This window comes from Aythya fuligula, chromosome 3, assembly GCF_009819795.1.
Source record: "Aythya fuligula isolate bAytFul2 chromosome 3, bAytFul2.pri, whole genome shotgun sequence".
NCBI lineage: Eukaryota > Metazoa > Chordata > Aves > Anseriformes > Anatidae > Aythya > Aythya fuligula.
The window spans coordinates 104,281,005-104,308,051 of NC_045561.1; the positions used below are offsets into that span (position 1 = coordinate 104,281,005).

Consider the following 27,047-nt stretch of genomic DNA (forward strand, 5'->3'; position numbering starts at 1 on the left):
AAGGCTTACTTTTGTATTCTGACTTTAGGCCATTCTGCCTTCAAATATCTTGGCCTTCCAGAAAGTGGTCCCTGAAGCATGTCTGAATTTATAGGGAAATTTAAATTAATTTGTTTAGAATTGAAATGAGATGTCATTGTGAGTCAGAGTATGTCCAACTATGTCCTGTTCTTTTGCTAAGGCTTATTGGTGATTCTGGCATATCGCTTGTAACCCTTGAACCACATTCTTTCGTAATTTTTTCTCTTAATATACTGTGTTTCTGTAAGGCAGTTATTACTCAGTATTGTAGGCTTTGTTGTTGTATGTTGTTGTAGTTCATTTTTTTCTTCCCCAAAAGAATGTATTTGTAGGGAAAGGCACAAATGAAATAACCGATATTTTCCTGATTTCTCATGGTCCACCTGCATACATTTGTGAAGATGCCTGTGGAACGTACAAAAATTCCGAAAGAAAACAAAATGTATCAGTAGTTTCCTGACCAGCTTTTGACTTATGGTCTTGTTCCCATTAGGGGCTGTTAATATGACTGTGGGGCATGAGTCAATTTATTGATTATGCTAGTAAGTTGTCCCACCAATCAAGGCATTTGTGCTTATGATTTGAAAGTCATTTTTGTTGGAGACTGAGGTTGTTTTGTTTCTTTGGTTTTACAGTTGATATACTATTCCACAGGGGAAAAAATAATAATAAAAAAAGTTTTCTGGAAAGGGCTATATTCTTCTTAAGTAAAAAGTTGTCTACATTTGAGAAGACTGAGAACGTACTGTGCATGTTTCTATTAATCAAATTACACACCAAGTTTCACTACTCTGCAAAGCAAATTAAAGTTTTGCCTTTAGGAAGCTGTTTCTTGTTCTTTTGTAGCCTGAAGGAATGTGTAGATGGAGGAAGAACTTCTGTGATAGTGCAATATTTATTGTTTTCTAATAAAAGAAGCCAGTGCAGCAAATATGTACCACTCCCAAAGGTTTCTCTCTTTTGTTGCCCCCCACCCCCTTCCAGTTCTCACTCATAAGGAGAGTCTCTCATGATGAACAAAGCAGCTATTCACCCACCGTTTTCCTTCCGAAAAGACCAAACAGCTGCCCACTTTCCTAGCAGGGAATAAGAAATCTTTTTTTTTAGAGTGGGTCCCTGAGGTCAGAATGACAGAGGAAAAGATTAGTTTGCTTGCATTTTAAGCTGTGTGTAAGATGAAAACATTTCAGTATGAAATACTGTGGCACTTCTATTAAAATATACAATGTTCTATTCAGCTTTTGTAATAGTAATGAGTTTCTGTACCATGGAGCTTTCTAGCTTGACCATGTTCATTTCATTTATTTTTAAAACGTAGTATTTCAGTCTTCAAATTTAGTGGTACTCAATGGGAGGGAAAAATGTGGAGCATTGTCAATGTTTTTGTGCTTTTTGCTTGTGTTTAGAGGTGAAGAAATATTTTTGTTGAACAGTTGAAAAAACAATTTTTTGTGTTAAGCAAGTTGCCAACTTTTCACAAAAACATTAACATTACATAAATGTTAACATTAATTACAACCCCATGATTCATTTAGAAGAGAAACAGGAAGAAAATTTTCAGTTGGACCAGGATGTGAAAGATTAGATTATGAAAAATTAGATGGATATCCTTCCACCTTGAATTCATCTGTTTACCCTTAGCACAAGCTCACTGTTAATCCAAAGGAACCATTGCCAAGTGATGAGGTAGGGCAGGCTTCATACCCTTCTAGTCCAAGGCCTCTACTGATCATGGTGTCCCTGCTGTGGAAGTGGTTTTTAAATTATGACTAATTGATCAATGTGATGTGGGCACATTCAAGCAAATACATATGATAAAATATCAGACACAAGCAAATACCTTCTGATTAAACAATCTTCAGAGGGTAACGGACTTAAGTCACTACTGAACTGAGCTGAATTTGAACTGGTGACCTAAAGGTGAAAGGCTTAGCCCCTAAACTCCAGGCATCGATTTCTAATTCTCTTGTGAAATCAATTGCATGACATAGATATATTGAGTTACCTTATGGCTGCCCTGACTCCCCTGACCTTTGTCCTTTCTATAATGTATGGAAGAATATTTAATGCAGCCTGTTTATGAAACAAGCTGTCCTCTCCATCAGCTGCTACCTCTGGTTATGGCATGTGAACAGGGTGTGCACAGAATGGGGGAGTCTCTCATGACAAATGCTGTGTTACTCAATCTGCTACGTAAGTGCTGTAAGCAAGGTTGGCAGTAGATGCTTCAGTCAGAAAGTTAGTCCTGAAAAGAGTAATGACTGGACATTATTGTATTGCATTGAAATTATAAAGTCATGCTATATCTGTGATGCCAAGGCTGAGCTGTGTTAGTAAGGCAATGACTGTCATCAGAGAAAGTATCAGTCAGAATGAATGGGATGAAAAACAGTGTTGGCAGGAGCTTACCAGAAAGGACTTAGTTCATCTCAGAGGAGCTGGGGAGGTTTGATGAGAAAGATGTTAGTTTGGTTTAAATGGAAAACAAACAAACAAATAAACAATGCTCAGTATGCCTCGAAGATCTACAGGAAGCTTTCATTTGCCAGCAGAAGCATTTTCAGTAGTTTCTTAATCTGCATAAAATACATACAAACTCTACAGCTTTTACCACATCCATTCTAGTTTTTTTTCCTTTTGTTGTTGCTTTTATTGAAGCAACTGAAGGTTCTGTGATGTTAGACAGATGCTTTTGTGTTGACTGATACAACACAGAGGATTCTGCAGAGTCATGACTTGTCCTGATTTTATGATCCTACCTAGTAGCATCAGTGATATAATAGGCAGCTTTCAGTACTTATTATCCACTTGTTCCCATAGATACCAGACCAATTGCCACATTAACTTAGATTTTTAATGAATTCTTCTGAGCCCTTTGAAAACTAATGAAAGTACTCTGGTTATAGAGCAAGCAACAGGTGTTTACAAAGCACTATGCTTGCATTTTAGTTCACTTTTCTTAAGAAGAAAAGTAAATACTGACCATTAATTTGAAAACATAATTTGCCTGAAATGTAGTGGAAATTATCATTCTCATAAATGGCTCTTAATTTTATCTACCATATTATTTAGCTTGTACTGCAGTTACATTGTTTACTTCCAATGGTATTCTCCATCGTTTATGTTAAATTGATTTCCTTTATTTTATTTTTTCTATCTTTCGATTCACTGAACTCACCCTTTCAATTTCAATTTCCTTTGATAACATATCAAGATGTCCATTAGATGTGATTAAAATAAAAGAAACCTTCATGCTTCAGGGCGTATGTGGAGAATAGAGATAAATGTTCATGGGGAGCATTATCTTCTAATTGCACACTACAGGATTTCTTTGGAAGTTGTAAATATTTTCAGATAGTTTCATTGGTTTTATGCAGTACTTATTTCTTATGACAATACTTTAGAAAATGGAAAACTAAAGTTCAGTAAGAAGAAAAGGGAGATGGTCTTAATCATCTGTTCAAGGAATGTTCTTTATTTATGGTGATAATGCCATCACCATCATGAATTCCTCTTTGAGGCTCAAACTTTGTACCTCAGAATGAGAGGAAATGGCAGTATCCCTGGAAGTGCCCCATTAAGCCTGAGTACAATAAGCTCCTTTACGTGCAAGGACTGTGTCTCTGTCATGTTCTGTAAAGTTACAGACTTTTTTTTTTTTTTGTTGTTCATAATCACAGGTAGCTTAAACTGTTATGAAGTGCTGACACAGTCCAGCCATATAATTTGAGATAGCTACTTTAAATCAATAGCCCTAGAAGGCATTAGTATTTTTCCTCTCTAAACAAGCATCTGTAGTAGAAACTTGGTACTTAAATATACTTATACCTAATCAAATATAATAGATTAAATATACTTAATTTCTTGAGACTTAATTGCATGCTTACTATCAAAGAAAGTTAAAATATAAGTGAAATGCAGTGCTTTACATGTAGGAATTGTGATTTTCTTTTCAGGTGGGAGGAAATGGAGATATAGTTTATTTTATTTTTTCCCTCTCTCTCTCTTTTATTTATTTATTTATTTATTTTATTTATGGAGCCCTGTTTTTGCAATTTCCAATTTGGAAGCTGAAATGCAACACAGAGACCTTGGTATATCTTTTTTTTTTTTTTTTTTTTTTTCTTTCTTTTTTTTTTTTTTTTCTGGAGGATAATATTAATAAAAAGCTCAATCTATTAAAAAGAATACTATTTTTCTCCAGAGAATAGTCATGTTTTGATGTTACTAATAGTGACAAACCTGTCTCATTGGATTGTATGTATTATTTATTTTATCAGGCTTCTCTGGCAATTGTGTTGGCTGTGGCAAGAAGGGTTTCTGCTACTTTACAGAATTCTCAAATCATATTAATCTTAAACTGACCACTCAGCCCAAGAAACAGAAACACTTAAAGTATTATCTGGTCAGGAATGCACAGGGAGCTCTGACCAAAGGATCTGTAATCTGCTGGAAAGGAGCAGGTAAGATAATGAAGCTGTCTTACTCGGGCTCTGGTTTTCATCATCCAAGCTTAGATATCACAGGGGCTGGCGTCTGTGTAAAACCTAAGATGGATCAGTTGAAAGAAAGGCTCCTTAAAGTGCAGCTGTAAAAAGCAATTGAGTACCCTAGTACAAGGATGGCATGTGTGATGCCATCAGTTCCTCCCGTTTAAGTGCTGTAGCCTTTGAGTAATTCATGTGTGAAATTATCAAATCAGATAGACAGAGAAAAGCGACTGTCGCTGTTGTCAGTGGATAACAAGTTCCTTTTTTCTTCAGAGTTCAGAGGCCGACAGTCTTCTTCCAGCACCTGTTCGAGCACATTGTTCCAGCTGCCAGAAAGTTCGGGCCTCTCTGGAAGTATGTCAAGTGAGCCTCTCCCAGCAGCAAATCCAAATACTACAGCTGGGATGCAACAAACAGGTAACGCTTAGAAGGAAAACTCTCTGGGTAACTGTAGTTTTACTAATTTTTATTATTTTACTGGGCTACGTAGTTTTACTATTCTGTGTGTGCATATCTGTCTTTATTTATATGAACAGAGAGACAAAGAAATAAGCACACTACCACATAAAATAAAGAAAATTGAATATGTATAAAGGTATCATTCAAATTTTTTTTAAAAAAAGAATCATGCTGTCAAGGCTTCTTGCTGTCCATATTTTCCCCTTACGTTTAAGTATAAATGTTTAGCAAATAACAAAATAGCCAGGTGTTCTGAAGCTTGTTCATAACTAAAGCAAACCACATTTTTAAGAGCCTTTTTTTTTTTTTTTTTTTTTTTTTTTTTTTTTTTTTTTAAGTGGCAAAGATTAGGTATTTCTTGCAATAGGTGTTTTCTTGCTCCAGTCTATCTATTTTATGTTATAATTAGAATTCCCTTTATTGCTGAGATTGTATGGATATTGGCTTAAAAGCTTCTGAGCCTTTTCTTCTGTGAAGAAAAGCAGCTTTAATATTAAAAGATAAAGTAATGATTAATATCTGTAACTTCTTTGTATTAACAATGCTTTCTGAAACATTTACTTTTCCATTAGCCTTACATAAATAAAAGGTGATGGATGGTAGAGGCTTAAGTGATCTCTCCGAGCTTCTTCATAATGAATAGTCTCTTGTGACAGTTACAGAGATCCACATATGAGAACGGAGACACAGCTGTTGGTGGTTATATTCTGTCTGAGAGACAGAAGCCAGTTAAATAGTTGTGATCTGGAATGCCAGTACCCCTCCAGAACAAATCATTAATCTCTTTATAATAGCAGTATTGGCATTTGTTTGCCAGAAGTTACATATTTAAAAACTACATTAATGACAAGCATATTTGGCTTGCAAAAATCTCTCTTTTTTTTTAAGGCAGCACAATTAAAATGATGTTTGGAAGAAGGATGTCAACTTTGAGTTGAAGCTGAGGGCATTTTTAGTAAATTTTAAACAACAAAGCTTGGACTCTTTTACTCTCTTTGCTGATTCTTAAGTAAACTTCATGGAAGAGCTAGGGTGAACCTGCAAAGAATCTAAAGGATGGGAAATTATGTATTTAATTGCAGACTGGGATTTTACCCAGGCACTTAGGAGTCAGACAGCAATAATCTGGTAAGAGATCAGAAGTGGCTTTACATTATTCAGCATTGTATTCACTGAGCAGATCCTGATGGCTCTGTTAAAGTCAATGGTCATTTAATTATATTAACTGGGGATCATGACCTAGAAATATTTATTGTATATAACATTTATTTTATTGGCAGCTGCAGGTATAGATCATATTCCTTCAACAGCAGCATTCAGCTCCGCAGTGTATAATGGCAAGGAATCTCCTAAACAACAGTTGGTGAAAAATAACCTATCTGCTTTGACAAGACCATCGGTGCTAGGTATTTGTATGGATTTGTTGTTTAATAACCCCAACGTCTATATTCCATGTGTGTAATAGATACCATGATTACAATTTTCTCTATGAATAGAAATTACTCTTCCCTTCCAAGTCTTTTGTGACAATTCCATTTTTTTTAATATGTTAATTTTCAGGAAAAAAAATGATATGATTTTAGCTGTAGCTTTATTAAAGTTCAGATTCTTAATTGGAAGTTTTTCATTGCACTTACAAATGGGTATCATTTTAGAGAAGTACAGACTGGACTATTACTCTAGATTCTTAAATAATGCATTTGTTTACACGAATCTCACCTAACAGGTTTTGTGCATGGAATTAAGAAAGATTTATAAGTAACCACACATAAGTAATTTCTGTGTTCCAGTCCACCTTGGGATGTACTTGCTACTTTGACAACTGGCTCCAAATTAAATAATTTTTCCTCATTGAATCACTATTATCATGATTTGTGTTGTTTTCTGTCACAAACGGTATGTTACGTCACTGACTTGTTTGAGCAAGAAAGTTCTTTTTAGTCTTGACTGTTCTTAGAAACATGTTATATCTCTGTTTTAGAATAAATCTTCCCAAGTTGCCCTGCTAGTATCTCAGCCAAATTCGTTCTCTCTGCCCATTCAGGTTCTTGATCTCTTTCTTGCATGCAGAAACATGTTCTCAGTAAACTGATCTTGCCAATTAATTTCAGGTGGATTATCTTCACATGTCAACATATTAGAGAGTCCTGTAGTAAGGAGTAAGGCATTTTCAAAAGTACTTTGTATTACACTAAATATCTTGAAGTTACGCTTTTGGCACAACCTCATGCCAGGAAGCTAAATGAATGAATGATCAGAACAAATGGCTAAATACTGCCCTCACATGGTAGTAGTTTAAAGGAGAAAGTGATCCTTAACGTGCACATACGCTGTTCTGCAAATGAACAACCTTATTCTAAATCTGAAGATTTCTGCTTTACTTTTGACTTTAATATCCTTTGCAAAAGGATTGTTAACAAACAAACAAACAAAAAAACCACCAACAACATTTTATATATATATATATTTATATTTATATATAAATATAAATATATATAAATATAAATATATATATATATATACATGTATATGTAATACCAGGTTCTCACTCCATTTTGAATTTTATATGGGACTAATCATTTGGCCAGCAGATATTGACCTGCAAGTATGAAGTAGTTAAGGGTTTTACATATTCACATGTATAAATAGAAATAACTCAGTCCTTCAAGCAATTCCTGAAGGACTATCAACCCTCAATAATTAGAAATACTTGATATTAGTGGAAACTCATCATTCTAGGAGTTTGGAGGAGTGCCCAAGAAGACTGAATAAAGTAATGAAAAAAGTTTCAAAAATGTAGTGGTCATGGCTCCCAGGAAAACTGTGAGAAAGTTGGTTATGGTTTTACAGACAGAGGTGTTGGAGCTAAAATTGGATAGGAAGAAAGTACAGAAGTCTTTTACTTGGAGTTAGTATAGGATGTCAAAATCAAAAACAATAACCACTAGCAAGTATAAAAATCCTGACAACAGAAAAATTGTTAAAAAGAACTCTGATCTTTGTTAATACGATGCTGAAACCATTGAAAATGTTATTAAATGTTACATGAAATGCAGTATCATGTACTTAGAAGTAAAAGGAGCAAAATGCCCATAGAGTTGACTTCAAAGTATTAATACAAATAAGTATTCTTAGTACACCTCATTACTCATTAGTACATTACTCTTAGTACAGAGTAAATGTTGATATAAAATAGATTAAGTCTCCAAGATGATTAAGAGATCTCTGAACCAAAAAGTTTCCATGTCTTTAAGCAGAAGATAGAAAAGGAAAACAAAAGCCATAAAAAATGATGATGTTCATGGAGTTGACCCTGTTTACCACAGTACTTAATACAGTCCATTGACACATATTGAATTATCATGCACACAAATGAATATTCAGTTCTAATACTTTCTGAAATGTTCCTGTTATTCAGGCACGTTAACAAATTCAGGGCCTCCAAAAAAGCGCCATAAAGGTTGGTCACCAGAATCTCCATCATCTACTGAAACTTGGAACTTGCAGCTCAACCCACAAGTTCCAAACAGAATTAAAAATGGTAAGCTATATCCAAGGTAATGATGATGTTAATTTCATTATTCAGAAAATAATGGGGGAAAAGAAGCAGTATTTTAAAGATACATACAGATTCTCAGTACAGTTTTGAAACCTGTTTAATACCTACATTGCCAGAATTATTTATGTGCTTCATTTGTATGTATTTGAGGTGTCTAGGCTTAACTCTCATTAGGATCCAATCATTGAGCCATTATTAATAAATTGCAACAAATGCCTGTATCTATCTTTAGACACCTAAACGCCTTTGGGAAATTAAAGTTAGTGTCATAAGTTAGGTCAGTATATCATCCATTGTTTCACTTATCTGTCACAGTCTTCTTGGCACTTACTTGGATTTTATAGCCTAAATACAAACTAAAATGACATGCAGAGAAACAAAACAGCTTAACCGAGATTTTTTTTTTTCTTTTTCCCCTGTATAGCAAGAAATCATATTTAGAATCTACAAAACTAGATATATCATGAATCCATGAATCATTATGTTGTATTGATATCATGTATATCATGCATTTGTTAGCTGAAAAGGTTTATAAATAAACTTCTATTTAAAAATCTTTGGATGCATGTACAATGTTTAAGGCCACAACAATACATTTTCCAAGAAAGTGAGCATGGGTTGTAGTAACAGTTCATGAAATGTGTGATATAACCACAAAATTATGTAACACTGATACTAAATGTGGATTTAAGATGATGCTGAATAACTTTTATTTGAGGAAATCATTATTAAACTTTTCTCCAGTAATATTATGTGTACAATCTTAGATGGAGGAAGCCTATCATCTCTACCACATTCTGCTTTGGTGGGGTCAGCCTCATCTCCGATGGTGGGCTCAGGAGAACCGGTCTCAGTTCCTGACAACTTGCTGAAAATCTGTAAAGCAAAGCCAGTTATTTTTAAAGGTAAAAACAAACAAACAAAAAAATACAAAACAAACAAAAAACAAACAAACAAACAACAACAACAACAACAACAACAACAAAAACAAGCAAAAAACAAGCACTCAACAAGACTTTATGTATTTTTTTTTTTTTTTAAGAGATGCAAAGATAAATCCTACTGCCAAATACTGCTTAATCTCTCACTTGTTAAATATCTACTATTGGAATTGTTTAATTCACACACAAAAATATGAAATTAATGTGATATGTACAAATATTGTTCATTTCACAGGTCATGGAAACTTCCCATATCTTTGCGGGAACATTAATGATGTGATAGTGAGTCCTTTGCTGTACACCTGTTATAGAAATTCACAGTCTCTATCTAGAGCATATGAACAATATGGTGCATCCACAATACAGCCTATTTCAGAGGAAATGCAGCTCTTGCTGACTGTCTACTACCTTGTTCAGCTAGGTAAGATTCTTTTCTAAAGCTAAATAATTTGTTGTTCTTGAAGACCAGACACAGATTGAAATATAACCACAAAAAGTTCATCTTTTCCTATAATTTGGGACTTCAGCAATTAAAAATAAAAAGTAAACCAACTGTAATTAATTGTTCTTGCATACAGTCCATGGTTTAGAAGTAGTATTATGCTGACTCAGGCAGTACTTAACCACTTAAATATTTCTAACAGCCAGGTTCCAATTAAGGCAGTTTTACTTGAGCCTCACAACAACACTCCAAAATGAAAGAAATGGTTTGCATCTTCCAATGTCAGTAGGCATGCTTGCATAAACCTGAAACATGACCATCTCTAAAAAAAATACTTATTTTGAAAAACAAATGTTTTTAACTCTACAGCTTTGTTCATTTGTTTTGTAATATGAACACTTTCCTCTTAATTTTTTTTAGCCTCAGACCAGGTCCCTCTGATTGAAGATTTGGAACAAATATTCATGCGTTCGTGGCGGGAATCTCACCTATCTGAAATCCGGCAGTACCAACAGGCAATTCCACAGACCTTTCCTCAAGTGCCCAGCCAGATTGCACCAGTGACCTCAGCCCAGCTTCCCTGGCTGGCAGGTCTGGCAGCTAGCTCCTGTAATGACAGCGTCCACATCATTGAGTGCAGCTACTCTCTGGCTGAAGGGCTTTCAGAAATGTTTAAGCTGCTCATTGAAGGAAAATTAATAAAGACAAACTACGTGGTGATCATATGTGCTAGTAGAAATCGAGCCATTGATTCCTGCATTGTGATAACAGGTGAGATCCCAAGGGTGTATCTCCAGGCAAAACTGAATCATTCAATGCGGTGAGGAGTTTCTGTAAGCTGCCCCAGCAAACCAGAGCACTGAACCCAGAGTAATGGGTTTGAACCCAAGATCAAGAAGCACAATTGGGTTTCTTCCACAGTGATCACATTCTCTATGAATTATCTGTGTTCTTACCAAGGCATCTGAGACGGCATTACTACAAATTATGGCAAGTTACCAGCACACACACTGTGTCAAGCTCTCCTGCTCTGTGTGACTGGGATACTACTGTGAGTGGAGGCCTGAACACTTTCTTAGCTTCTAAAATACAGTCTTTCAACTTTATTGCCTTCAACAACCTGTTGAGGGCTATGCTGATAAATTACTTGAATAGCCATACAAAGATTCATTAATATCTTTGACTATTTGCATGCTCTTTTTGTATACTGTGTCAACAAGTACCCCCTAAAATGGAAAACAAACATAGAATTATAAAGTATGAATCTATCTGACAGATGGATGGTGCATAAGTGTGTAGGAAAAAAAAAAAAGATTGATCTCTGCCACTTTTATGGGGGGAAGATTCATTTAGCTGGGGTTTATTATGACTTAGAACATTTTTACTTTAGATTGAAGTGCTTTCAAAATGACTTTTTTTCTTTTTTTTTCTTTCTTTTTTTTTTTTCTTTTAGGAAAGTATCAGGCAAGAATCCTGTCTGAGGGCATGCTTACTCCTTCAGACTACCAAAAAGAAGTTAACTATCAGCTGGTCACAGGGAAAGTAGAAACTCTGGGGTCCTTCTTTAGCACCCTTTGCCCAGGTACATAATATGCTACAAACAGGCATGTTTCCAAGTCCCTGAATATTTTGAGTAAGTGAAAATAGCTATACTACTTTTCCACTGGCAAGATACTATTAGAAATGAATAAAATACACAGGACAAAGTTGTGAAAGTATATTTGAATTGAAGTTCCTCCTAAAAGTGTCAGTTTCTAAAATCCCTTAGTTTCATTAAAATACGTCAGTAAGTAACTGAACATATTACACTTAAGTATGCACATCCATTCACAAAACATGCAAGTCTATATCCATGTGAACGGATATAGATTCTTCTGCCGAAAGCACATAATTCGTTTAGACCATGGTAGAAAGAATTATTTCATTCAAGGAAAATTTTGTTCCTTGAACTTACCATACTGTGAGCTTGATTTTAATGCATGGTAAAGAAAAGAAAATTTTGGAGAGCCAGGGTTACTGGATCATTTTTTAACTGAGCATACTGAGGATTACTACAAACAGGATTATCTAGGAATAGATTGAGCCACATGGAAAGTGTAATTACATCACACAACTAGAGCAAATGCAGCATGCTTGTCTGTGTAAAAGGCATGTCACAGTCCCCTTCTCCATGCATATCACACCAGTAAATCTGTACGCAGAAGGCAAGAACACTTATGGATAAGTCATGGTATTTTGACTAGTCACTAAAGAGAAACCTGTTTTTCTAGAACCATCATGCCTCTGTTCCCAGTATCTTCAAGGTACGGTTCTCAGAATCTCTTTTGCAGAGATTTTTACTTGTTTGAGCAGAACAAATAAATGAACATCCACATCCATTGGGTTGCACTTCACAGGGCAGACCCTGCCATTCTAAGCCCTGCTTCAGACATGTTCAAAAATCTTTTCAGCTGCTGAGAAAATACTAAAATCTCCGAACAGGCACACTGTATTTTCTGCACAGCTATCATCTGTAAGCAGCGTCCCTGCTGGATAGAATAGGATGTGTTTGCAGATATGCTTAGTTCAGTAAAACTCTCATTTATCTTTCAGCTTTATAGGGATTTTTCTTCTCTCTCAAAAATGTTAAAGATGTAGTAATATTTATGCTCTGCACCAGATTTTCAAATGCTTCTCATAATCCTTATTAGCAAACACTGCAGCACAATGGTCAGGACATAAACTAAGTCACTTTAAAGTCTTTGAAGTCTTTGTTGTTGCTGATTTAGATCAGAGCCTTGGAGCTAGTTTTCTGATATCTTCTATAAATGTCCTAGGCAGAGGTCTGCATAGCTGATCTGTCATTCCCTGGCCTGATATACATTTTATTAATATTTATACAATAGAAAAAAGATGAGGCTTCCTGTAAAAAGTAGCCAATAAGCTAAGAGCATGACAACTACCTAGCATATATAAAGCTCTTTAAGACCTACAAAAAAAGTCAGTATGAAATGCAGCTGTTATTAACCTGGATGTTTATACCACTATACTTTCAATTTGATAGAGGGTGACATTGATCTTTTGCTGGAGAAGTTTTATCAGGAAAACCAAGGGCACATCTCTTCATCGCTGTCTGCTTCAGTGAATAAATCAACAGCACTGAATGGAACTGGAGCAGCTGTGTGTACAAGTAAGAAATACCTTCTAAACAGTTAACAGTCGGGTACTTGAAAGCAGGTCTTTAGGTGTGCAGGTAGATACTTCTGGGCAGAGTCCTAGACTCTTGAAAAATTCTGTTCTGTGGTGATCAGGAACTTACATCTTGGGATATGCAGGTTTACACTTGATGGATGCTCTGCTTCATTTCATCAGATACTGTACTCCCTGAAGCTCTAAGTCTTACTTCTGTGGTAGCAGAATGCTGTTGCACAAGTTCAGTTTCAGCTCTTCAATATTTAAGGGATTTACAGGGCCAAAATGCCCCAGTGCAGCAAGATTTCTTTTAATTTTCCATATAGATTTTCATAAATTGGAACTCAGACTCATAAGCAAAGTATCTTAAAGTATAGCTCAATTATTATTCACCAGTCTCTAAGATTTTGCATTCAATTAGACTTTGCATGTATATCTAAACAGAATTTTGTCATTTTCCAGGTTATGAGATTGAACGGCATCAGATTCGTCCATTCCAGCTAGCAGTGGCTCAGAAACTGCTGTCTCATATTTGCTCAATTGCTGACTCCAGCACTCAAAATCTTGATTTGGGTTCCTTCGAGAAAATTGATTTCTTGATTTGTGTTCCACCCTCTGAAGTGACTTATCAGCAGACTTTGTTTCATCTCTGGCACTCAGGTGCTTATTTTATTTGGATTTACAGTAAAACCATTAAAAATATTTGTATCTGGAAATACTGATGTTTGTTCCATTTCTTTAGGTATTTTATTAGAACTTGGATTAGAAAAGGAGCATCTTACAAAGCAGAGGGTAGAACAGTATGTTATGAAACTAGATGCAGACGCCCAGATTAAGTTCAAAGTCTTTTTACAAAACTCTATGCAGAATCCACACACGCTGTTTGTCTTAATCCATGATCACGCACACTGGGATCTAATGAGGTAAGAAAACTGCAACTTCAGAAAAATTATTGTTTGCATTAGCTCTCAAGATCAGATTTATGATTTATGTCTTCCTTCATCTCTCTTTGCAACTTTCTGCTAACTTTCTCTTCCCATGCGTTGAATAACTGTGTTTTCTTCTAAGGTTCTTCATGACTTATTTTTGTTCTGCTTGTAATATTATGCTCCAGTGGAACATTTCAGCTATCTTGGCTCACCATTCTTATCTTCTTTCAGCCACAGCTATCGTTTTTCTGGCTGGTTTTCGTTTGTTCAAAGGAAAGCTTCCTGTGAAAGTACACAGAATTCATTATCCTCTGTCAGAGTCCTCCGGACTGTAGAACATGCAAACACCCTCCACAGTGACTAGGCAGCTAGTGAGCCAACACAGCGGCTTATTTTTTTTTTTTTTTTTTTAACTTTGTAGGAATTGAATGTTTCTGCATGTACATGATTTCAGGTAAATGTCTCAAGGGAGCAGGGAGATTTCTGTTCAATGTTTACCAAATTCCCTGTCAGTTCACTTGTATAGCTCATTGTTTCTTTGCCTTCTTAGCAGTCTGCCTGTTGAGAAGATGGGCTGCTTTTGCTTTGTATCTCCTGAGGCACTGGGGAAGTTGGAGAATGTGCTGAATTCCAGAAACACCAGCATGTTCCAACATTGCAAACATCATAGTGTTTCTGAAACAAAAAGCCTTTGAATTTTGCTTGTGAATGAGATGACAAGACCTTGACTTTCACACTGGTTAAGAACCAGTGTTTTCATCAAACCTGTATTTTTGCATATGTGAGGGTTTAATGTTCAACTCCTCTATATCTTAGGAACTTGAACAATGGCCCTTAAGGCATATAACATCCCTGAGGGATAGAGATGTACCCGTATTGCTACTAACCTCTGATATATTTTTTTTTTTATCTAAAAAAGACATGTAAGTGGCAAATATTGAAGCGATTATTATGTACAGCAGGATTCATGCCCCCTAACTGAAGTCAGTTAGTTAAATAAGGTGCCTAAAAGAGGAGTTTAACTGCCTGGGATTGCCCACATAGACCCAACAGAGACATGGGCATTTCTGAAAGCTGGCATAGGTCTTGGGTGGAAACAACAAATTCCTGGAATTACTTATCTCTATGTGTTGATAACAGGAGCTTGCACTGACTAGGATTGTAACTTGGTCACTGCAAGTAAATGCCAAAAATTAAATAGCATGAATTTGGACTGAAGTCTTACTCTGGAGCAATGAATTGACTGTAGGTGTTCTATGATACCAACATTTGCCCTAACAATAGATCTGTCACAGGTAGCTTCCCTCTGTCTTTCTGTTGTACTGACTTACGGTCTGTCATTTTCTATCTTGATTTTGTAGGCAAGAATTATATTGTCTCAGGGGCAATTCTAACAATCTGGCCAAATTTAGTAGAGGACTATGTGATTATTTGTAACTGCCATAACGTCAGCTTTCTTTCATCCTTTCTCTTTCATATTCTGGTGGTTGTAAGAAACTGGTAATTTGCTAGCTAGGGAGTTAACCAGTCCTATGGAAATTTTCAGGTGCACTGAAAATTTGCATTTCTTTTCCCATCCTTCTATACAACAAAAGCAGGGTAAAGAATAGAGTCCTAAGTTCCTTGTATATGTTTAACTTCAATTTCACATCCAGGTTAAAGCTATCCCATGGACCCAAATGTTCCCTTGTGCCAATCACTTTGGAGAATTTTGGATTTTGGATTTCTTTTTTGCAGTGCTATGCATAGCCTTTATCCTCAAACAGAACTGTCTACAGGACTTGTCGATAGACTGTTGAACTGCAGGGAGGTGAAAGAGGCACCAAATATTGTGACACTCCATGTGACTTCCTTCCCCTATGCGCTCCAGACACAGCATACTCATATCAGCCCTTACAATGAGATCCACTGGCCTTCTTCATACAGCAATGTAAGATGGATGCTTTGAGATGCTTTTGCAAGCTTTTCATAAGTTATTTTACATTTATATACTTGGTAGAACTTTGGAGGCCCTATGATTTTTGTGGACAAGAATGAAGTTTGCATGGCATCTTTTTTCTTTTTTCTTTTTTCTTTTTTCTTTTTTCTTTTTTTTTGTTTATTTAGTCTGTGACTTTTTTTTTTTTTTTTTTTTTAACCATTGCTTATTCTATCATTTCTTGCTTTTTTTTTTATATTATTATTATTATTATTCCTTTTATATCTCCTATTAACTGTAGTAGCTTTGCTAAAAGTCTTTGAGCTACATAAATAGAAAGCACCTGAAAATCATCAACATCTGAAATGTAGGTACATGAATTTTCTGGATATGTGTGCATATTTAACCTGCATAGATCTTCTGTCTGTGCTTATGTATATATGGGGAGAGAGTAGAGAGAAAAAGAAACAGGGAAAAATGAAGTCAAACTTCTTTCCTTTCAAAAAAATTAGTTGATTCTTTCTCTCTTTGTTTTAGTATGCATCTGAGTGTATGTATACTTGTTGGAGAATGTGACTGCAAATATATCAGATAACAGTGATTCAATTGTACATTAATATTTGCTAGCTTTAAATTGGTATTGCTTCCTTTGTTTTAGGGTGTAGATTTATACCATGAGAACAAGAAATACTTTGGACTGTCAGAATTCATTGAATCCACTCTATCTGGCCATAGTATTCCACTGCTTCGGTATGACAGCTCTTTTGAAGCAATGGTCATGGCTTTGGGAAAGAGGTACAGTACACTTCTTGGTCTAATGCAGGAAATTTAGGAAGCGTATTTTTCTAGTGTCTTGAGTTACTAGCTAGAAACCTTTTTTTTTTTCTTTTTTCTCACTGTTCCACAAATCAACTCTGTATACAAGGGTATTTCACTTGTTCATATTTTCTTTAATCTTTTTTTGCACATTTGGTGTGTAATCTAACTAGTCTAGGCTGCCCCCTACCATGAACATGCACATTGTTCAGCCTGTTTTAATGTGTGTACTTGGATGGGACCAGTAGCTACTTCTATATTACAATAATCTGAAATTACATTATCAGATTATTATAATAAATTCAAACACATTCTCACTTTTGTCCAGTATTATCACTTGCTGACCCTGGCTAATTTTGTTGTATTATTTGTGTATACTGCATAAAAGGACCAAAAAGAGAAGGACGTATATCACTATGTTTGATACACTTAAGTCAGTGGTAAAAATCTTCTGAGCATCATCACAGTTTGAAAATACACCAACAGTTAAGTTTCCTTGGTCCTTGCAAGACAAGTCTAGAATCACTGCACATGAATGCATGCAACTGTGGATAAACTCTTTGGGATCTATAACAAAAATAAGTCAGGACAAGTAGAATCTTGTGAATTCATATTGGTAACTGACAGACTGAGCATGTCCACACAACTTATGGGGCTTGCTACCAGGTGCTGTGGAGCTCTGATCACACACATGAGGTGCATTTCTGAGCAAGCCATAGTTTCTCTTTGTACTGCACACTCAGGTTTCCTTTCTGTAAAAACCAGAGCACAGGAAGCTCTTACATATCCATGTTTCTCCCTACTGTAGAATGGGGATTGAGACAGGGTGTACCTGGGCTGGGAAGCATGGAGTGCTCATTGAACGTTGCCTATATATTGAATCTATTGGAAACAAGTTTGGGGCTTTAGTAAGAAAACAAGAGAAAAAAACACCTAAAGATAACATATCATGAAGAATACTGTTCTTGTTGACAAATGCCTTGATTTTGATTGATGGTATTACTGAGTGCATCAGCAAATATTCTGTAATAAATTTTGTAACAGCAGTAAAGTATTGGTTACTTGAAGTGATGTAACATTACTGAACTCTTTGCTTATTAAATCTGTACTGAGAAATAGAGAGACAACATCAGTTCTGATTGTGTAATGATGCATTGCAAGAACTATCAAACTGCACTTTGGTGAGAGTCTGTTGTACAGTAAATATGAAGGATTCTTTACAGGAGGAAATCTTAAGTTTACTATATTTTGGAGAACATTAGCTTTTTCACTCTAGTCTTTAATACTTCACTATTTAATTCGCCATTTATTTCAGGTTTCCCAGATTACACAGTGCAGTGATAAGGACTTTTGTCCTCATACAACACTACTCTGCAGCTATGATGGCAGTGTGTGGTCTTTCTCAGATGAAGAATTACACCTCAGTTGAAACTCTGGAAATCACCCAAAACCTAATAAACTCTTCAAGACAATGTCCTAGTGGTCATGGCCTCATGGTAGTGTTGAGAATTCCATGTACCCCGCTGGCTGCAGTGGCATATGAACGTCTGTATAATGTAAGGGAAAGACTAGCCCTTGAAGATAACTTTGAAATAATCTTGGGAAATCCTAATTCTGGAATCACAATAGGGAAGCACTTTGTGGAGCAACTAAAGGTAACTTACAGAAGGAAATATACTGGGAAGCTTCATTAGATGGGTAGGTGGGGAGACTTTATCGGTGAGAGTAATGGTTGTAAGCTGAAGTGTGATTCTTACTTGTAAAACTCAAAACTACTGTAAGGAGCATGAGTTTTATCTTTTAGACATACAATCTGTGATTCCTTTACTCTCCTCACTCTGGTTGTGTTCTGGTTACTCAGCTGAATATTAACTCATGTAGCTAGAACTTGGCTGCCAGCAGTAACCCTCCCAAGCAGCTGAACTGCTTTTATTTATAACAATAGGGAAAACAGCCAAATAAAATTATCACTTTTCTCACAAAGTTAGTGTAGTTCTAAAAGATTTTAATCAGTGACCCATTGAGGTTTATATTATTCTTCTCACCAGCAGATGGCATGAAGGCACCAGATCAGTGATGCCAGCTACGAGTCCTAGAACACCCTGGTATTCACAGCTCAGGATTTGCTTTATGTTTTCTGGACCATGTGTTGTTTCATGGATTCATTTATGTGCTTTAGGTCTAGAGTCTTGGGTCATCTATGTAACAAAAGCCTCTGATATTTCCTTGTTCTTCATAAAATTACCAACATCTGATCATCAAAGCAAAAATGTATATTACACTCTGTACTGTGCCTAATGTGATATGTTAGACAAAATCATTAGAAATCCAGGGCCTAATTCTAATCTTGTACTGCTATTTGTAATTTTTTTTTTTTTTCTGAAAAAAAAGACAAACAACTAGTATTAATTCTGAATCACATCCTGTTTGTCTTCACAGTCATGCACAACAGTGGTAAATGTACAAATAGAAGCTGAATTGTCTTACTGTTGCTCCTGCTGTGTATTCCTTATCTCTAGTAAGTCAGTCTCACAGCAAAATGTACTGACTGATGTGAGTAAAGTTTTATAGCCTGATGCTAAAGATTCAAATCATATATCTAATTATCGAACTTCTCATGAATTTACCAGAACTGACAACTTTGGTGAAGAGCAGGAGTTTTCAGAGGGTATTAAGTGAGGGCTGTGGTGTATGCGTGTTCAACACTTTCAGCTATTGCTCTAAGGTCAAAAGATTTCATTCCTAACTCATTTCCCTCCTTGGGCTCAGACACCCATACTTTATCTGCCATAAGAAGCAAGTCTCTGTTTTCTTCTGTCTCCCAAAGCTCATCCTCATCATCTCATGCACTATATCCACTCTATCTGTGTATGCTCTAGCCTCAGCAGTGTGCAGATGGAGTCGAGACTTTTCAGACCAGAACATACTGTCCCAGTTTCCTCAGGCTTATAACAGTCAGACTGCTACCTGAAAGTCTTTAGGAACGGTGAAATCTACCTGTAATTGGCTCTGCTATGTGGCTTACCTTGGTGGAATTTCTATCAATGTACAAAATGATTCATATAATGAATGATAAAATGTATTTTTATCTGTGCCATATCAGTATGTCCAACAGCATATTTTATGCAGGTCTGGCAGAAAATTGAAGATGTAGATTGGAGGCCACAGACATATTTGGAGTTGGAGGGTTTGCCTTGTATATTAATATTTAGTGGTATGGATCCACAGGGGGAGTCTTTGCCACGGTAAGAAGATCTGGTATTTTCTCAGTGGAAGTTTTTTATCCATTGCTTTCCAAATGTTTAAAAATTAACTGTTTAAATGCTCGTGGGAGATGAAAGCAGATTTCAGTGTCAAGATATTGCTTTTCCATTTTTATATCACAAATACAAGAAGCTTATTATTAATAATAATCCCCTGCTTATAGAAAGATACAAATAACTTAAAAGTGGTAGGAGAGTTGTCCCACTATACAAGAGAGAGTAAGGATATATTAAAAAAAAATAAAAATCTATAGCTACTTCAGACACCAAAAGGTAGATGAGACCTCTGCAGGATGCTGGCATATGTGCTACAGGACATGTGAAGAGATCCACACCTTCTGGAGTTGAAGCTGGGAGGCAGACAGGATGTCCTGGGGCCACCAAAATAGCACTACATGGTTTTTTATGTTCAATTGAATCCCATTCTGTGTATTAGGCTTAAAACCCAAATGATACTCTTTTTCTTGTGCTGATGTTAATGTTCAGTGCACTGAACATTAAGTTAAGCTGCTTAACTGGATTAAGAAAATAAAACTGTGCACACCATAGTGGTAAACCTATTAAGCACCAAAGATATACTGTGCTCTATCTCATCCATAGTTTAAGTATATCATTAAAAAAATTTCACTTTGGCTGCATCTGGAAAAGAAATAAAGTAGATTACAGTGAGTTTTCATATTACCATATCTGTTTCTCTCCAGATCACTGAGATACTGTGACCTACGTTTAATAAATTCATCTTCTTTGGTAAGGACAACCTTGGAGCAAGAACTTGGTTTGGCAGCATACTTTGTGAGCTCAGAAGTTCACACAGAGAAAGCAGTTATGAACGATGTGTTAGAAAGTGACCCAGAGAAACTAAGCAGCACTGATAACGAAGATGAAGAAATAGCAACAGAAGGTATTGCTAGTAGTAATAATAAAAGAAGCTGTAAAATAATTGAGTTGTATTAGAAAATATGAAATTATGTGTGATATCTAGTCAGTAAAGGTTAGCCAGTGTTAGCTTTACTGAGTTACCTCTGCTCCTCACTTTTGCTTTATCTTAGTGAACCACTGTTCTCTCACCCTTACCTGCCCAGAGTGCTGCTGCTGAGGCATTTTAATCTGTCACAGTTATGCTTCTGCATGTATTATTTCTCTGCTAATTGGTTCTGTCCTCTCTCCCTCTTTTTTTTTTTTTTTTTTCCCTCTCTGTGTTTTGCCATCTGGGAAGCAGTGACTTCACAGCAGGGACATCTCCACCAAAACTCCCTCACTGATCCCGCCTAACCTATCCTTACATACTGACAGTGTTGAAGATTCCTCCCAAGGGAACTGTTCAAAGTCAAGCTGAATAGTCTCTAGTTTGTAAAGAATTAAACATCATGGCTAGAAGAAATATCTGAATGTAGCAACTTTAAAGTGCTTCTTGAGTACTCCTGAGTGCTGTCCATGAATTCAAATTGAAATGGTAGAGTTGCAAGTTTATCAGTTTTTAAGAGCAATTAAAACATATCATATGTAAACATCCAGTGACTTACCCAGAAAGCGGATTTTTTTAATTTGTGTGGGAATTGATGGATATTATGAGATACCATTAATTTCTTAACATTTTTTCTTTACTGTTTGTTGTACCTTGCAACTGGGGAAAACTAGGAATTTTAGTTCCTGTAAATTAGTTAAATCTCAAACTACTTGCTTTCATTTCCTTTTTTTTTTTTTTTTTTTTTTTTTAAACTAATGAAGAGGAAACCTTGTTACTGTTCATTTATTGAGCTCTTACTCATTGATAGCAAAGAGAGCAGAACAAGCAGAACAGAAATATTTACTTTAATCAAACAAATTCTTTTGATGTACAAATGAAACACCTATGGTCATGCTCTGACTGTTTACAATAGAAGCCTGCTTTAAGTGGGATGAATACCTCTGCCCATTTAGTTGAAGAAAGCCAAGATTATATGTGATCTGAGCCAAAGGTGCACTGACATTAGGTACCTAAGTTGTAAGGCTATTTTCCTAGTCCATTAACTATGGTATGTTCCTCAAGGGCTCAATTCTGAGCAGCAAAGAAGATAGACTTATAGCAGTGCTTATGTATCTGTTTATTGTGGTAAAATTGTACAGAAACAAGCATTTTGACATAGAAGCCTAAGCTATGAACCTCAAGCAAATATCCTTGGTGGCTGTCTAAATATAGACTGTCATTACCAAAAGCTGAGATGTAATTTGCCCACAGAGTTGTAACGTAAGGGGTAGGAGGTAATTTCTTAACGTACTGACAAAGTGGAGCTCATTGTCAGTTGGCTTCCCTGACACTTGATTTGTGAGGAAAGTAAGGCATGGGTTTGAAAGATAAAATGTGGTTGAGACATGCCTAGAAATTGCCAACTAATGGCAGCAGAATTTATTTTATGAGGCTATTGCAGCTAAGCGTAGTTAGATCAGACCACAGGCTAATCCAAAACTGCACAGCAGAAGCAGATACTCTTCACATTGTAAATGGTGTCAGGATGAGGACAAAATCCAGACAAACTTGGGTTCTTTTTGCTGCTTCAATAGCCATAGAAGTTATGGCTATTAGCCATAACTTCTTACAGGCTTATTTAAATCATGTTTTGTTTTTGCTTTCCCCTGCTACCTTTCCTGAAACAGGTTCTACTTCAGAAAAGAGAAGTCCTATGAAAAGAGAAAGATCTCATTCCCATGACTCTGCATCTTCATCTCTCTCTTCAAAGGCTTCCAGTAAGACCTTAAGATTATCTCTGTTAAGTTATTGTTAGGATATGAAAGAGACCTTTTATTCAGCTTGTTAGGGAAAGAATTAAAGTCATAAATCACCAAGCTTTTGGCAACGCCTATTTTAATAGTGTCGCTAAAGACAACTTAAAAAACCCACCCTTAAGAATCAGACTTCTGAACTATAAGAAATAAAATGTTTTGTTGCTTGAAAAGTAATCATAGGCTGGGGTATCTAAAACAGGCACTTTTTTTAATGTGGGAAACCGAGGTATCAGTCCTGAGTTAGTACTGCAACGGCTGACTGTATTCACTGAAGCTATGAAAATTTATGAACAAGAAAACATGCCTTACATTAAAAAAAAAAAAAAATCTTTTGAGAATCTGTGGGAGAAAAACCATGCTCACTCTTGTTTGTGGGTTCCCCCCCCCCGCCCACTCCAGAATGTTCACTCATTAATTTTGCACTGTTTGGAATCTTCTTTAGAGGTGGATCATTTTAAAATCTTTGTTTCCTTTGTAATCTGCAAATTGACATAGAAAGCATGAGCCAATGTTGAGAACTACTAGGGCTTTTTGTCAGATAAATTTATTAGCATGCTTTTTATGCCGATAATATTAGGAGAGTTGAGTGAAGTGCAGAATATAAATTGTACCATAACTATATAGGAGTTGAGATGTCATGCAGCTTTTTAAAGACATGTTGTTTTTTGCCAGTGACAATAAAATCTTTTTGATCTAATTGTAGTTTTCACCATGCTGACATGCATATTTGGCCTGATTTCTTTTCTGTAGACACAATGGTTGTTACAAAAGAAAAATAAAAACAAAACAAAACAAAACAAAAAAACCCCACACACAAACCCACCATCACCAAAACAACTTGAAGAAATTTTTATAAACTTTCTCACCACTTGTTTTTCTTTTTTAAAATTGTGCTGTTGTTCAATTCACAGTGTCCATGTGGCCAAAATTTGCCTGTGATTAAGGAAATCTTCCTCTCCTGTTAGTACTTATTTTCTTGCATTCCTTTAAACAACAGTTTACATAATTTTATAGTGGTCTTGAGAGATGATGGTATCTGATGAACTCCTGAGTCAAGCAGGGAATGGATGAGGGAAGAAGAGGACAAAACAATCACTGACAGCTTTCCTATGCAAATTCAGTTTTTGTAAAGGTGGTTGCTGCATTGAGACAGATATTCCAAACTAGTCCCATTAATACTTCCTGTATGATTAATTTGAAAGCAGGAACAGGGGTGAGGTTGCATTACTTGACAGGCACCATATCACAATGATTTTTCAGTGTTTAACTATGACATTGACTAGATGACATTGTTGCCTTGTATTGAAATAGAATTTTTCTTTTAGTTACAGCATTCTGCAGTGAGTCATCACCTCCTTTCGTAACAGCAGGAGATACAGCAAAATCCCCCCACCTAAGTAACAGCACTGAAGAAACTACAAACAACCATGAAAGGCAGAAGCAGAAGGTAGACAAGGGGGCACAAACAACAGTCAGCAAACACTTATCACCAGTAACAGAACAACTGGATACAAAACAAAACATAAAAAGTGCCCAAGTTTCCATCACCTCCTCATCCTCTTCACCTTTTTCCTCCTCCTCTTCCTTCTCTGCGCCTACTCACAACTCCTTCATCCTACAGACCTCTCAATGCTCCATGACCAAAGCATCAAAACAGCCTCCTATAGTTTTCTTGCCCAAACTGGTTTATGATATTATTACCTCTACGGACAGCAGTGGACTTCCCAAATCATCTTCCCTTTTACCTTATCATTCTGTTATTTGGGCAAGTTCTTTTCGTCCTCTTATGAGTAAGATGATGACTTGCACGGAGCAATCTCTATACTACCGCCAATGGACGGTGCCCAAGCCAACCCATATGGACTACAATAATAGGAATGAGGGCAGAATGGACACCTTTCACCCAAGGAGGCTGCTGCTGAGTGGGCCACCACAGGTGTGTAATAAGAGCAAGGTATTATCATTCATTTATTTTGTTTAATTTTATTCTCTGAAAAAATATACTAGTTAGTATTCATACTTGAAACATCTTTGGTGAAGAATTAAGTTGCTTATGTTTTATTTTATTTCGTTATTTCCTAACTCCCTTCTAATAAAATAATCTCTCTTTACTGTTTGTTAGTCTAAGTTCAAAGACAATGAAGCTGCAGCAATGTTCATTTTCTGTCAGGCTCTCTCACTTAAAATGCTTAAAAATATAGTTTTCTCAGAAGATATATTGCATGTATTATTTCAGTTTGCTAAAGATGAATAATCATTTACATTTTGAATAAAGATCAAAGATCTGAACAAAACCACTTTCTTATGATCAATCTAAAGATAGTTGAGAGTCTGCAATTAAGGTATTTCTCTGTCTCCTCCACGTGGCAGACAGAAATAGAAGCTGTTGTAAATAACACATGCAAGAAAGTCTGTTCACTAGCAAAGCTGTATTTACAAGATGAGTGGCAGACTCAGAATTTTAAAATTTTATTTCAAAGGATGCATGGAAATCATGCAATGATCTAAGAAGTCCCTTGTCTTTTAAATTTTCTAATCTCTGAGCAAGGTGGCTCTCAGTTCAACTCATGTTACACGCTAAAGTTAATATTGTGCCTCTTGTTCTGCTGGAGTACCAAGAAACGAAGCTAGGAGTACCAAGCTAGAAAGAGACCCCATGCCTACAGAGAACATATAGACATCCTGTGAACATCAGAAGTCAAAAAGGATAAATCAAAACAGGGCAAAGACCCATGTTTCCTGTTATTCTAACATCAAATGAGATAATTCATCTAAAGATAGTTAATGAGTTAACACTCTTCCATGCCAATCCATTTCAAAAAGAAAGTATATATTACTATTTAATAAATGATTTAATTTCATTGTACATCTGAAATGAGGGTTCAGTAGAGTAGGAAGAGCATAAATGGACTTTCCATGTTGGAACTTCCTGCAAATGTTACTGTAATGCATAAAGGATTCCAGAAAGTACTCTGATGAGAAGTTTTACACTACTCTCCATTCCTTTGATCTAAATTATCTGTGTTTGCCTGCCAAAGACTGAGGAATTACATGGTCAAGAAAATAAATGTCATACAAAGCTGCAGCACAAAAATGAATACATTCTGGAACAGATTGCCAATTTGCATCTCTAAGAAAAACACAGGCTGTGACAATTTTTGATAGAATTTTATATGTATACACATCAAAACCCACAAAGATACTATTTCCAGAGACACCTTAAATATCCAGATTTGCTGGTAAGTAAATACCACTTTAGTATTCATTTGATCATAAAGCATTTGGTTTGGGGTCACAATTGCAAACCTGAGGTTCTCAGAAGAGTCATTCAGAAATTTCTGAAAGCATACTACACATCCATGAGAAGGATTTATTGCTTAACACGTATGATATGTGCCGTTTAACTAATTATAACGAGACAGGCAACTTGCTTATTCACTGGCTCCCTACCAGGGTATGGCAATCAACACTTTTTGCAACCAGGTGAAACCTTTTTTTTTTTTTTTTTTTTTTTTTCCCAAATACAGAATATGTCTCCTATAGACCTTTTGTACAGCAGTGAATTTCACCCTTGATATCCCTTCCTTTACATGAAATTTCATCCCTTCTCCAGCTGTTTGCACAATACGGGTTATTTCCTAGTCTGTTAATTAGATCATACAGTTGGATCAGTTCCTGAAAGACACTCTTTGCATTTATATCCAATTTATATTTTCCAGTACTTTCTGAAGAATATAGATGTTTGACACAGAACAAATTCACACACTGATGTCACAATTCACAGTTTAGGGGTATATCTTAATTTAATTAGGTGGGAAAAAGCAGCTTTGCTTATTTTGGTATTTTAACCTCCCAAAGTACTAAAAACACCTGTAAGCCCCCAAAAGAGCTGTAAATGTATGTTGACTGTTTATTGATTTAAGGTATAACAACAGAGGATCTCTTCTAGTGTGTAGTTACAGTAAAATTTACAAAAATAAGAATGTCCCTTCTCTTTTGGGGAATTTTCCTTACTGATATAAGTTTTGCTCATGTGTGATCGATAGTACTATCATGTTACATGGACTCATGATTAATGCATGAAGAGATATAGGCAGAAAACTGTGGCATCTTAATAAAAGGCAATTATTAGATAGTACCTATTGGAGGATTGATAACATCTCAACCAAAGCATTAAAGTTCTTTTTAAAAAATTAGGAAGTAGTTATTTTTTTATTAGACAGCAATTACTTTATTAAAATTCAAATCAGGAAGCAATTTGTTGGTTAGAATGAA

General features: G+C 35.9%; 1 protein-coding gene across 2 annotated transcripts in view; it reads left to right on the plus strand.

Moving 5' to 3' along the window:
- Positions 1-27,047, plus strand: part of GREB1 (growth regulating estrogen receptor binding 1) — a 95,270-nt gene that overhangs the window by 46,901 nt on the left and 21,322 nt on the right. Inside the window, exons 5-22 of one of the 2 annotated variants that reach the window (XM_032185716.1) lie at positions 4,302-4,484; positions 4,785-4,928; positions 6,251-6,376; positions 8,389-8,511; positions 9,297-9,434; positions 9,706-9,891; positions 10,333-10,683; positions 11,366-11,494; positions 12,956-13,081; positions 13,546-13,743; positions 13,826-14,006; positions 15,750-15,942; positions 16,589-16,725; positions 18,062-18,401; positions 19,876-19,991; positions 20,711-20,910; positions 22,644-22,733; positions 24,098-24,708. In XM_032185716.1, the coding sequence (XP_032041607.1) occupies positions 4,302-4,484; positions 4,785-4,928; positions 6,251-6,376; positions 8,389-8,511; positions 9,297-9,434; positions 9,706-9,891; positions 10,333-10,683; positions 11,366-11,494; positions 12,956-13,081; positions 13,546-13,743; positions 13,826-14,006; positions 15,750-15,942; positions 16,589-16,725; positions 18,062-18,401; positions 19,876-19,991; positions 20,711-20,910; positions 22,644-22,733; positions 24,098-24,708 (3,572 nt within the window). Of the gene's footprint in view, positions 1-4,301; positions 4,485-4,784; positions 4,929-6,250; positions 6,377-8,388; positions 8,512-9,296; positions 9,435-9,705; positions 9,892-10,332; positions 10,684-11,365; positions 11,495-12,955; positions 13,082-13,545; positions 13,744-13,825; positions 14,007-15,749; positions 15,943-16,588; positions 16,726-18,061; positions 18,402-18,794; positions 18,837-19,875; positions 19,992-20,710; positions 20,911-22,643; positions 22,734-24,097; positions 24,709-27,047 lie in introns of those variants that run through there. The other variant, XM_032185717.1, reaches the window with a different exon arrangement.